The sequence below is a fragment of the Microtus oregoni genome, unplaced genomic scaffold, assembly GCF_018167655.1.
Source record: "Microtus oregoni isolate MIOR12 unplaced genomic scaffold, Mior012 000001F_ref0000356, whole genome shotgun sequence".
Classification (NCBI taxonomy): Eukaryota; Metazoa; Chordata; class Mammalia; order Rodentia; family Cricetidae; genus Microtus; species Microtus oregoni.
The window spans coordinates 52,910,072-52,924,799 of NW_024543060.1; the positions used below are offsets into that span (position 1 = coordinate 52,910,072).

Here is a 14,728-nt window from a genome sequence, read left to right on the forward strand (position 1 = left end):
ATTTTAATAAATAAAGACTTCCTGAAGATCTGAGAGTAAAACAGTTCCACTGGTCAGTCTTACAGACCAGGTTATGGTAAAACACCTTTAATCCCAGTAGCCACAATGACATGCACCTTTAATCCCAGTAGCCACACTAGTTCCCATAGAAATTGGGTGGTGCATGCCTTAATCCCAGTGGTACATACGTTTAATCCCAGTCTAGAAAGAAATATAATACGGGGGGAGTCAGCTCTCAGACACAGTGTCATATTGAGATTCCTAGGGACAGGATCACCATTTCGGACTGAGGTCAAGGTAAGAGCCAGTGACTGACTGTTTTGCTTTTCAGATCTTCAAGTTGAACCCCAATTTCTCTCTCTCTGAGTTTTTATTAATCGTGCTTCAGAGAAATATGTTTCAAGACCTTCAGTCAGTTTTGAAAGCACAGATAGTAAGCAACGCCTAATATACTGTGTTCTCCTACACACACACACACACACACACACACACACACACACACACTTATGCAAAGTTTAATTTAGAAATTAGGTACAATAAGAGATAAATTATAGAAACTAATAATGAAATAGAACAATTATAATAATTCACTGTAATAAAATTGTATAAATGGTGTCACTCAAAATATCTTACTACATTTTACCTTTTCAGTTAAACACTTTACAGATTATCTTGGGTGTCAGAATTGACAACATCATTACTTGTGCTTTGGGCCATGATTAAATATGTAAGGATTATTTGAACATAGGCTCTGCAGTTCTCAACAGTCTATATGGCTTATATGAAGACTGTATTGGCTGGTGAATGGTTGATGAGTGGATAATGCGTACAGACTGAGCACACTGGAGTAGTGGTGATCCACATCTGCAGTACAGTAGGGGCCGGATAGAGTGGGATGGCCAGAGACTTCACCACATTACTTAGAGTATCCAGCAATGTAGAGCTTATGAGTAGTTGATTTTGGAATTTTTCATTTAATATTTTTGGTCTAGAGTTGACTTTGAGTAACTCAAATTAAGGAAAGAGAAACTACTGGAAAAAAGGATCACTGTATTACTGCTATTAACTTTTCTTTTTCTCAGGAGAACTATGGCATGCATGTGTGTAATGATAATAACCATGCACACGTGTCTATATTTAGTTTTGGTTATGTTTACATAATATGTACATGTATCTTGTAGAACTACAGAACACTATACATATATACATGCATCTATCTATTTATATATCTATGAATATCTATCTACATCTATCATCAATCAATCAATCTATCTATCTATCTATCTACCTATCTAATCTATCATTTGTCTATCATCTATCTATTTATCTATCTATCTATATATCTATCTATCATCTATCTATATCTATCTATATGCATCTATCATCTATCTATCAATCTATCAATCAATCTACTTATGTATCTAGCTACCTATCTAATCTATCATCTATCTATTTATCTATCATCTATCTTTTATCTACCAATCATTGTGTAGCTATAATCTACCTATCTTTCTATCACCTATTTATCATCATATTTCTGTTGTTCTATCACTTATAATCTCTCTTAAAACAAACTTAGCTCATACTGTTGTTATACTCCAGTCCAGTCTCACACTCGCTTTTTAAACTTTCCTCTTTGCTTTTTGTAACTTCTTTTTCTGTCTCTCTTGATCTTCAGAAAGTTAACCTGATTTGCTTCATCTTAGCATTCCTATAAGATTGTATCAGATCAGTCATAAACAAGGCACATTAAATTTGACTGGGCCGGGGCCTAGCAGTGCTCTTTCCCTTTAAGTAATTCCTTTTCAGGCATCAAACACATATTTCCAAATAACATTCCTCAGAGTGCCTGCTGTCCATGGCAGAGTTGTTAAAAAGTTTTGCATCGTTTGATAAAAGGGTTTATTAGATTCACTCTGAAAATTTACATTAATCAACATATTTTATGCAAAACAGAATGAAAATAGGATTAACACTGAACAAAACAATATGCATATTTCTCATTTCTGAGAAACACTATAAGACATTCTTTTCTTTTATTAATATCAAAATACACAATATTCATGCATGAGAACATTAGGGATCAGTTTGCCCTACTATTCTTAATAATGCCAAGTTAACCTAGACTCTGAGGAAAGAGCAACAAGAAATCATCAGTTCTCTCCTATAGAAAAGCTCAATGATGGTAAAGAGGAAATTAAAGACTGGTCATTATTGGCAGATAGATCGTTGTAGCTTCTGGCTCAGCTTTTGTTGTCATAAATTAGCCACCCTTTGTCTCAGATCTAAAAACTTTTTCTCGCACATCCCACTCAGGTACAAGCATGATTCATAGCGTTGAACTGAGGAAGGGAAATGCCTTCTCTTTCATGGTTCCTATCTCCTGCCAAATAGAGGCCAGGATGGAGGGGCGAGAGGAAGAAATCCTATCAGGAAGCTACACACATGTCCCAGTAGTCCTCCTGGTTTGGTCTGAGTCTAGTCCTATTCGAAGAGTATGGACCTTGCTGACAGAGTAACATAGTTTCCTTTCCTTCTTTCTCTACCCTCAACTCTGTGATGGAAAGTATCATTGCAGTGTTCTACAGCCAGAGACTTCCTGCTTTACTCAGGCTCCCCACATCCACTTAGCATTTCTCATGGTAGCCACTGAGAACTCTGAACCACCCAAGGTACAAGAGAACTAGAAGAGCTGGTGCTCCTAGGACTAGTCTCAGAATATTTCTTCTTAATTCCTTGAGCAGTTGCAAAGCCTCTGGATGGGCTCTGATCTTTAGTTTTATCCAGGCTACATACGTCAGGATTACCATGCCTCCATCCCTACTGTTCTCTAGAGCAAGAGTCAATGTCTTTGACCAGCAAATGTATTTGCTCTAATCCAGTGACTACCGCAGGAAGTCCTACTGGCATTCCAACTCAGCAAGCTTCCCTATAACCTGCCTTTTATCTTCACAGGAATCTATAAAGTGATTTTTTTCTCTAAGCTCTTCTGCTGCTTGCCTGAGCTAAGAAACATCTCTCCACATGTACAATGCACTCCCAATCCTGGTCTATACACCATCCCTCCTGGTAGCCACTTCTATTAACTAGGATGGTCATCCAGGCATGTGGAGCGAATGAGAGCCTGTTGGTTATTTCAGCAAGGTCATGTTTGTGCCCTTCAGGTGTAGGTCACTCAAGAGAGCAAGGCACTCAATTCTCAGCTTTTCTGTCATAGCAGAGTAAGATAAAAATGACCCAATCAATAATACGCTGAGCCACATGAGTATTCAAGTAGTCATGAAATCCATTTCCGGAACTTTTAGAGAAAAAATCACAGAAGGTGGTGAATTTTGAGAGCAAATTATGTAAATGGGAAGGAATGGGTGCCTTTGCTGAATTTCATGTTCACTTTCACCCACACTCAGATGGAAAGCAAGCTGCCTCACAGCATCTATTAATACAACCAAGGCTTCCATTAAGGAGAAAATTAAAGATTGGCAAACTCATGCTGTTTTGAGAAACTGTTGCTCACACAGAACTCAGTAGCTCTTACGCCAGAGCCTGGCATGCAAGACAAGGGCATCTATGGTCCAGTCTTTCATCCCAAACTGCCTGTCAGACCCTTCCTCATGATGATGACCCTCATGTTGTCTGCACCGGGTAATGAGGTTTGAGAGAGTGGGGAGGTGCCCGCTAATGAACAGGGGAGACATTAAAGGTACTCGTTTTTCAGAATTTTTATGCAGTATAAATAACAGCAAAAGAGAACAGACGTTGGGCATAAAGGATAAACCTGGGACAGTGAGTGCAGCTAAATCCAGCCCCAGGAATTCCAGATTCTACCTCCTTCCCAGATGACAATATCAGATCTGCAAAGACCTCATGAGAGTCTGGATATAAATTCCTATGGGACCAGAAGGATTGCCTCTATGCTAGTCAAGAAGGAGAAAACAATCACACCAGATAATACAGTGTCATCAAAATGAAAATGTCACATTACATCTATAGATATGGGCTGAGAAAATTAGGGATACTCAGATAGTAAAGTTCATGTGAGTATTTCAAAATCTTAGCAACTTCAGAGTGCGAAATGCTCCTGACTTCATGCATTTTTACAAGGAATATTCAGCCCGTATTCAAATTAGACTCCAGAGTGGTAAAGCTATTTGCATATTCTTGTTCCCATTGAGCCTGATGCAGCATTTTGTTTATAGCAAGGACTCAAATATTTGATGAATAAATGAACAATCAGAAGCTAGGAAGGCTTTGGGAAAAATGGAAATATATTTGAACTATTTAGAGGAAAGAAGCAGATGGCCTGAGTGAAGTTCGAGTCCACAGAGGCAGTCACATCCTCGCCAATGCGCAGGCTTGGTTAGTACTTGGGGCTGTCCAGGATAAAACCCATCCTAATGCCTCAGATCAAGTAACGGGGCCATGGATGTGTGTGCTTATGATCAAACACCGTTCAGACACTTCATAGGGCTAAAAAGCAATTCTCATGCTTTTGTCCTCAAAACCAGGGCAATTTATTTTCCTATTGCCTATGACAGGAGCTGGAAAACAAAAGAATGCTGTTAGATTTCAGTTTATTGTTGCCCTTGCTGTGTTCAGTGGTTCAAGGCAGCAAGCTCTTAAATATTTTCTACTTTGATTAAAGGGAGGACAAAGGAAAAATGTCTTTGGGGCTCTGCTGGACAGAGTTGAAGAATAATGTCCCCCAGTTTGGGCACATCTTTCTTCACACTTCACTCCTTACAAAACAAGCAAACACCAAAATAAGCATAATAAATAAAACAAAACATTGAGATAATCTTGATTTGACAATCTTTCACAATAGTATGAAAATCTGTATTAAATGTCATTTTGTGGGATGGGGAAATGGTTCAGTGAGAAAACTGCCTTCTACATAAGCAAGGAGGTCTGAGTTTAGACATTCAGAATCCATGGAAAAAGCCAGGGGTGGTAGCACACGCCTGTAACCCCAGGAGTGGGGGGCACATACATGGAGATTGGGTGATCTCCAAAGTCTATAGTCCTGCCAGCCTATTCAAATTGAAAAGAGCCAAATTCAGTGAGAGACTCTGTCTGAAAAACTAAAGATAGAAAGTGACTGAGGAAAGGCCCAGCATCAATCTTGGGCCTCCACAGGCACATGCACATGCAAACACCTACTTTAACAAGTAAAGCACACACATACACACACACACACATACACATACAAGCACACACACACAGACACACACACACACGCACACACACAGATACACACACACGCACACAGACATACACACATAGACACACACACAGACATACACACACAGAGACACACACGCGCGTACACACACCCACACACACATGCGTATACACATACGTATACACACATACACAGACACAGACACACACACCATTTGGAACCAGCACAGTTGAAGACTGACATGAGCATCACTCTGCTATTATAAACCTGAAAACAGAGTCTACAGAATTAGGTGTAGTGCTCATTGTCAAGAGACATTCCTAACCAAGAACAGAGGTCCAGTAACATCAGGGCATGAAACACAGATGAGAATTACAAAACAGTATCGTGTGAAGGTGATCTTGTTTCATCAAAAACCATCTCAAATGAATTTTTGGGACAATATATAGGAATCTTCTTCTATGAAAGTCTCACATTGATAAATTTTAAGGAATTGATTCAAGGCAAAGAAATGGCTCTAACTTCTCACAACAATCTTGGCTGGTCTAGGCTTCTTTTGTTTCAGCATTCAGCAATGGATCTTCCCAGTTTCAGAAAGTGTCATCTTGAAGTTGGAGAAGGAAGCATTGAAAATGTTCGTTTCTCAGGGCTGAAGGTCAAAAGTTCCCAAACCTGTGTGGCTTAGTGTTGCAGATATTGACTCTATTCTAGTTTAAAGCTGAGAATTTGAGGTCAAGATGTCCCTAGGGTAAGCTTTTTCTGGATGTTCTGGGGAAGGCCTATCTTGTGAGTTTCTTTTTTTCTTTTCTTTTTTCTTTTTGATTGCACACTTATTTACAAAAGTAGTTACATACTTCAAGATTCTACATTGTGCTTCATATTTCTATGAAATTGTTGGATGCTAAATAGGACTGTTCACATGAGGAGACACTGTGCTCAGAGAATAACTGGACCTTCCATTTCATATTGTGTCTCAAAACAAGTTGAAGTGTTAAATTTCTTTTGGATACCAATAACCATTACAAATGTATCTGGCATTTAAACTGCAATGAGTGTTGAAAATTAAAACAATACAATAATAAATATTTCTATAAATCATGGATTTAGCATGGTAATAATTTAACAAAAGTGAAAATATTTGACAGGCAAATACTGCATAAAATCAAAATTTGCATGTGATTATTTTGGGATATATTTTCTATCCATATGCACACATATATAATCTTCCTGAATAGTTAAAAATTTCATTAGTACAAGCTACTGACTTGGTCAATACTTGTGCCCTATGGATGCTTGACTCCCAAATCTGTCTCCCTCATCACTGGAGTTAGCTCCATATGTCTGTGTCCCTTCCTTTCCTACAGGGACTCCAGTCCAGCTAAGAATACTCATCATACCTTAATTATATCTACAAAGATGCTATTTCCAGCTAACTTGCATCATAGGCACTTGGGTAGGATTAGAATACATTCTAATACAATATATTCTGTAGAGCTTTCTGAGGGCCATGACTGATTACCTATCAGGACACAATTCTTTCTTTTGTGTCTTCTGCTTTGATCTGACATCTTGAATACACACAAAATATCTTTTTTAAATACAGACTATATTTCCCCTTCATTCCTTCCTTCATGCCTTTATTCTTTCCTTTGTTCCTTCCTTGCTTCCTTCCCTCCTTTTTTCTTCCCTCCTTTTTTCTTCCCTTTCTTTATGTAGGGTATCGTATTTCCTGAGAGCTGTAATTACAGGTTTGTGCTTTTGTGCACAGTTTTAACCTCTATATTTCCAATCATCTTGATTTTGATGGTTGACACTTCCAAATTCCAAGTTTCTGCTGTTACTTCTTGGCTTGAATTTTGGTCTAAATAGTTCACAGCCTTATCGATTTCTATCAGCCAATCTTATTGCTGTTCATGAGTTAGTATAGAAAAATGTCTGACACTGGTGTTGCTAATTTAGAAATATCAGATTAGATGTAATATATAAGATTATCATTGGAGATTATGCAAAGTTCTGGGCTATGAACTTTATACGTAAATTGTCAAAGAAGAGTCTCTTTAATCAAAAGACTGAGAGTGGTCTCAAGTGGAGTTTGGTAACATTAATAGCTGTGAGCAAAACGTGGTGCTTCCCAACTCTCAGCTATTAGTGGTTTCTAGGTTCTTTAGAGTATTGATCCTCTACCTCCTGGGCAGCCGTGTGCTTCCTACAACAGCAGGAATCTTAGCTACTGATCCCTCCTCCAGCTGTGCATGTTTCCAGTGTGTTGTACAAATAGCATTCTCGGTGCATATTCCAGGGAGGAAAGGTGGGGTGCACTGTAGTAGAGATGCTAAAACAGTTCACGTAAGTAGGTGACCTGTTCAGAAATGTAGAGTGTGAGGAAGATGAGATGAGGGAGCTGGCAATTCTGATTCACATCCTCAGTGTCCTTCAAGCCTCCTTTGCTGTCATCCAACCATACCATCCAAGTCCTAAACCCTCTCCTACTGCCATCACTAATCACTCACCACTATTGCTATGATGGTTGCCCATTTTAAATAAAAACACAAATTGTGATAAACATATTTAAAAGAATTTATATTTTACTGGCTTTAAGCCTAACATGAATTCAATAGATTCACACTGCTGTGCCACAGGCTTCTAAAACTTTCTCATTTTTCAGAGTTGAAGTCCCACCCCCATTGAACAACAGCCCCTTTATCCATCTCCAATTTCTGGCAAACAACTTTATATTGTGTGTCTATGGACTTGACTGCATGGGTGTTCACTTGACTCATCTAAGTGGAATGGTACAGTGTGTGACTTTTTATGACAGGTTGCTTCATGTATTGTGATGACATCAGGATATGTGTCAGAACCCCCACTCTTTTGTGGCTGCTCTCCCTCGTGCCTTCTTCCTCCAACCTCTTTTGTTACTTCCTCTACCTTCAGATCCTGTCATACTCCATGCCTGTGATGAATGTCCCCGATTTTACTAGCCACGACTCCTTTCTGCTGCCCAAACCCCTCATTCATCATCACTCCTGACTCCACTTTGTTTACTTGTCAACTTTTCTACCATCTCACGAGCTATTTAAAGGTAAAGACAGCTTCCTGGTGACCGTGCACATATGTGTGTGTATGAGAATGTGTGTGTGTGTGTGTGTGTGTGTGTGTATACGTGTGTGTATCCCTGTTGCTAACAGATTGAAGAGTTAATCTCTGCTCAACAACATCTTAATTATACAACCCTCCTCCACACCAACCCTCAACAGTGATGACCGGATCATGAGTTTGATTATTATCTGGCTTTCTGTCTATCCATTTGCAGGATGAGAATATGCTGATATCCAACTTTTCTGCACATCTTATCTATCCTACTGTCTAGATATGTTTCTCACCACTAATGAAAGAACTGGTCCTCCGAGACGGCAGAAGATACTGACTTAGAGCCATATAGTCTGTGTTGTCCCAACTCTGGTACTTAGGAAATAACATGAACTGGGAAAAAAGTTTACTTCTCTGAATGTACTTTTGACATTCAAGATGAAATCTGGTAGGTTAGTATGAAATGACCTGCACCAGGAATTTTCAGTAGGCAACACTTATTTTTGTTCCGGCAACACCACTTATTTTAAAGTCAAATTATCTTGAATTCACTCATGAAAGATTGCTAAAATAGTGAGTATGGGAAGACCTTAATGCAACCCCTAAGATGCAACCAGTGATTAGTTGAATTATGTCCAAAGTAACTTTCTAGGACCCTGAATTTTGAATGTGTGGAGGCAACAGAGATATGAATGAAAAGTTTCAAGGTATAAGAACTTAGAATTCCAATAGGATGTGTGTGCAGGGGGAGTCAGAGGAGAGAGAGAGAGAGAGAGAGAGAGAGAGAGAGAGAGAGAGAGAGGAGTAAACTATTAATTCATAGATTACAGAAGCAAAGAAATTCCATAGTCTTCCCTCTGCAAGCTGGAGATACAAAGAATCAGTATAGCTCCCCCACAGCTGATGGTGTAGGCTCCAGCCCTGTTATAAATTGGTTGTTTACCTCAAGTCATCCCATAAGGAGTAAATTTAGCTTTTACCACCTTTTTCTTCTGTTGAGTATTCAGAAGACTTAATGATGCTGCCCATTTGAGAGAATATCTGCTTTCTTAGCCTATGAATAAAATGCTAAGCCTTATCAGAAACACTTCTACAGATCCACTCAGAACACTGCTTACAAACTATGTAGTCATTCATGCCTTAATCCAGGTAACAAGCCACAAAAACTAACCATTTTGCAAGATAAGGATAAAGAAAAGTACTAATTGTTTGAAATTCCCTGAGAAGAGTGAGAAGCTACATGTCCACTTGCCTTTGTGCTACAGACTCTGTCAAACGCGTGAATCAGGATTTTATGAAATAGACTATGGAGCTGAAGAGTATTTTTTAAAATTTCATAGCTGTGAATTTAATCTAAGCAGACTATCTACTTCTGTTTCCCAAGATTCTTTCCCTGAGGCTTCTCTAGATTTTTTTCCTCATAGTTTAATGAATTTTATATTACTTAAAAGAACACCCTTTATATTGCTCTTGCTCTGACTTTGTGCAAAATCATTAAAGCTGTAGGGTTTCTTTGTAATTTTCAAAGTTTCCACTCCACCTCACACCCCTTTATCTTTCTTATTACTACACCACTGAGCTTCAAGGTCGCCTTCTCCTTACTGAATGCCAGAGAGCAATTTGACCAAGGTCTTTTTTTTTTTTATGTTTCTATGTCATCTGACTTGTTCTTTCTCTCCCCCCCCCCCACAGACACACACACACAAATACATCCACACACATACATACACACATACACATAAATACATACATACACACACATAGATATACACATAATGCATACACAGAAATACATACAAACATACATAAATACACACACATACACGCACAAATACATACTTGTCTTTTCCACAAATCACCATAATCACATTTAAACAACTTCATCTTAAAATTTCATGTAGAAAATTATTATACATACAATAAAATATATAATTATAAAGAAAGCAATTATAATTGTGATTAATTATCAGAAATACCACATATGAAATTTAAAAGCCTTATGAACAGATTCATCGAATGTCTTACATTTGATGTTTATAGGGCTTCAACTTAAATCAATATAGTTTAAATATTTAGAGTATAGGCTTTTGGTCCAAATTGCAATGGTTTCCGTCTTAGCTTTAACATTTGTTGATTGTTCAACCTTTAGTTCATTGTGTCTCTTTCCCTTGTCTGTTAGGTGGATTTAATAATATCTGCACTGAGGGGCTATTTTGTGCAGTAAGTGAAGTTATTTGGCATTTGACAGTGAGTAAACAGTCAACAACTATTACCAAGAATCCATTAGCAAGAATGGATTCTTACATTAGCAAGAATCCATAGGCTGGTTATAAACAGTAAAAATATTAAAACAAAAGTGTGAGCTGAGCAAAAAAATTAGAATGTGCAATGCTTTCTGTAACTCAAAATATTAGAAGAGAAAACTTTTCACATATCTTTTCTATTCCACACTCTATCTGGGGCTAGCAGTAAAAATAGATGGTAAGAGCCAGATCTCTGTATAGAGAAGTCTAGTAAATACTTTATGGGATAATTTTATTGGCTAGTCCAAAACATCTGTTAGAGACTGGAAATTGTCAGATACCTCCCTTCTGTGATTATAAACATGTGTATGTAAGTGCATGCTTGCATATGCATAATTATGGTGTAGTATTTTCTGCAAATTATGCAACCTCGAAGGTTAAGATCACCCAAAAAGGGAAAATAATGAATATTTTAAAATGATACAATTTTCAAAATACTCACTTATATATTATTTTATAATTTCAAGTGTGTGTGTGAACCTTTGTGAGTTAATGTGCACCACACATTTACAGGAGTATGCAAGGGAGAGAAAATTGGGTTGAATCCCTTGGACCTGAAGTTGCAGGTGTTTGTGAGCTGGTATGTGGAACTTGGGACCTCTGTAAAAACAGCAACCTCTCTAGTCCCATCCAAAAGATATGGTTTTCCAAACTAGTGAAAGCATAAAAATATTCTTGTGTAAAAAGGAAAAAAGAGAACCAGTCACATTTTAATTTAGAATGATATTTTTTGCTCCAGTGGATTTCAAATATGAAGTTGAAGGGATTTGGGGTATGAAATTAATAGATGGATTAATTAAATATGTAGTTTCAGTCCAGTCATGAATAAATAATAGCCTAAAAGGACTATTGAAAATGGGATCACTACTTTATTTTTCCTGACATTTTCAGAGCTGAAAATGTCTTTAAATCTTCAAAGAAAAGACTCCAAATTGGACGTAACTACAATGGAATAATCAATCTGATATATAGAATTTCTAAAAACAAAAATTTTAAAAAGTGAGGAAAGTGAGATAGCAAGCAGTTGTGTGTGCACACGCATGTGCATGCATGAGAACATATGCGTGCGTACGTGTTGAGTATATGTGAACATGTGGACGCATTCACATGAAAGCTTAGATGTTTTCCTTCTTTGTTATCTACCTTATTTTTAATGTAAGGTCTGTAACTAAACCAAAGTTCACTAAACTGTCTGGACTGACTGGCCAGTCAGAACAGTTACCTTTTCCCTGCCAGTGCTGGAATTAAAGATGCACACCACACACAGCCCTCTGTATGAGTGCCTGGGATCTGACTGACCCCATTGCTCACACTTGCATGAGAAGTAGTTTACTAACTGAGCCCTCTTCCAAGTCTCATGATTTTTTTTTTGATTATTGGTTTTCCATTATTGGTTATATAAAATAAATGAAAAGAAAGCCCAAAGCGACTATTGAATATACAAATGTTTAAAAGAAAACTAAATAGATTGAACATATATGTACAAATTTAAACACTCAAAACACAATCACTGTAAAAATTTATTTAAGTTTGCATTCATGGGATCCAAAAACTTGCTATGTGTAATATTTTTACTGCCTTCTAGCAGAAAGAATATTTTGCAAATGTAGGCTGAAATTACTTGGTATTTTACGTATTCAGTGGTGGCTTAATACCACACTAAATCTTGTAGTAGGATCAGTTAGAGAAAATTGAATGCTTTTCATTTTTGTGTATTCAAAGTATATACAATATATTCAAGATGTATGAATGATAAATATGACAAACATAAAAATCCACATATATGCCAGATTTGGAAAGCAGCACATTTTTATTGGTCTTGTCAAATTATACAGTTGATCAGTTTTGATGCTGAGCTCACACATTGTATATTTTTCTACAAGGGAGTCAAGTCAAACATTTCACACCACCAGCAGAGAATAACATCCCAACCCTCACCTGAAGAGTCCTTTTCCTAAGCCACAAAGTAGAAAAAGCAAAAAGAAATGACCTTGACCACAGAATCTTTTGCCTGTATAGTTCAGGACACTATGGAGCTTAAAGCATTCCTGAGTATGCTCAGAGCAGGGGTCTTGATATCACACATGCTTTTCAGCCCCTATGGATACCCTTGGTGAAATCAGTGGCTTTGAAGATGAGAATAATGCAATGTAAAGTTTAAAGGGATCATTAAAATTAAAAAAATACAAACTTAATAGGTTATGTTGTTTTATCTTTTTCAGAATAGGCAAGTTTTGAAAAATCTGAATAAGTGAGACCCTTCACATAATTCTAAAGACTTACTTTAGAGTATTGGGTACTCTTGCGATGTGGGAAGTCCTTCTGCATATGTGTTGCTTTTATTGACTAATGAATAAAGCTGATTTGGCCAGTAGCTTAGCAAAATAGAGCTAGGCAGGCAAACTAAACTGAATGCTGGGAGAAAGAAGGAGTCAGGGAGAAGCCATTTAGCTCCACCAGACACAGACGCCGGACAGAACTTTACCTGGTAAGCCACAGCCATGTGGTGATACACAGATTAATAGAAATGGGTTAATTTAAGACATAAGAGTAAGCCAAAAATACACTTAAGCTATTATACAAACAGTATTGCAAATAATAAAGTTTCTGTGTGATTATTTTGGGAGTCTGGGCAGCCCGGAAACAAACAAGTGGCCTCTTACTACAGTCTTGTTAACATTTTAACCATCATACAATGTGTAAGTGTGTCCAAGAAAATCTCCTAATGTCTCCCATCCTCTTTTTTCTCAATAAAGCCAAACACTTCAGCCAATTGCAGACACTGTTCCACACAAGAGAACTATGGAGCTAGTCAGCTGATTCAACTTGTCACCTGTCTGCCATAGATAATATCATCTTTACAAACACCCATGTCCATTTTTTGATACTATTTTCCCTACCCTGATAGAGCCTGATTTCAAGAATAACAAGACACATATTTGATCATTTATCTTGTTTAATTTTGAACAATCACTTTGGACATCCAGACTAGATACTCTTCTAGTGTCTGTAAGTCTGACAGTTCCTTTTTAATACTTTTTATGACAAAGACCAAGAGCATTGCATAATACTTGTGCAATATGGCATTATGGCCCTGGGGGATTTGATTTCAAAACATCCTTCAATTAATAGAAAAATTATCTCAAAATCCAGTTATTAAACTATGAGCATCTTACTTTTATTCAAAGTAATATGAAACTAGCCTTAAGATATAGGTAGAGTAATAGGAAAACATACTCTGATATTAGATAAAACAACACATCATTTTATTAACTCAGACTGCCTCAAAATTTTCAATTAATTCTTTGCTTTGAAAATCCAAACATCAACATTACTTTAAGCGCCCTTACTTTTTAATATCACTTACTTGTTTGAGCTTCTTTAGATCTTCATCAAGTTCTAAGTTGTCCAAAATAACAGCAACAAACAAACTCAGGAGGATCTACAAAATGGTTAAATAACAATGAAAACACCCACAGGCTATAAGTATCAAAACTTTGTATATATAGAATATGTACCTAAAAGATATTTGATAAAGGATTCATCAGTTGAAAATTATGAATATGCATTGTGAATCATTGCATAGACACTTTAAAATGTTTGTCACAAACACAGGACAGGAAATACAAAAGTCATATAGATAACAAAAATATCAACTCACTTCAGGAAAGAAATATAATAAGGAAGTTATGATTGTTTTAATTTAATAACATTATCTCAGAAACTAACCTAAGAAAGAATAAATGATTAAAAGCTTAATATGCAAAGGTGCTAACTGGATAGTTATAATGATAAAATACTGGAAATGACCTCTAAACTTTTATAAGTAGCTAATACGAGTATAGAGAACTCAATGACCAAATTCATACTGATGTTAAGGGTTTTCATGGTGGCAAGTAGTCCCCAAGGTGTCCCATAGTGTTGCTGTTAACTGCAAATGATGTGTGTTGTAGTCTCACACATTGATATGGAACCAGAAGGTTACAGGAAAGAGGCAATAAAAGGCAATGCCAGTTTTTATCCTACTCTCTCTGGGATCAGTGGCTCAGGCAGTGCCAAGATGTGAAGGAAGCGCCATGAAAAATCCCTTCTTCTGATGAACTGAGACTTCTTGCCAGCAGAAAACAATGAACCTTCCAACACTCTTGTGAGAGAC

At 37.2% G+C, this 14,728-nt stretch overlaps 1 protein-coding gene across 4 annotated transcripts in view; it reads right to left on the reverse strand.

Moving 5' to 3' along the window:
- Nalcn (sodium leak channel, non-selective) overlaps nt 1–14,728 on the reverse strand; it is a 255,068-nt gene that overhangs the window by 84,612 nt on the left and 155,728 nt on the right. For all 4 annotated transcript variants that reach the window (XM_041666485.1, XM_041666494.1, XM_041666477.1 and 1 more), the window contains exon 15: nt 13,940–14,014. In XM_041666485.1, the coding sequence (XP_041522419.1) occupies nt 13,940–14,014 (75 nt within the window). The remainder of the gene's footprint in view (nt 1–13,939; nt 14,015–14,728) is intronic.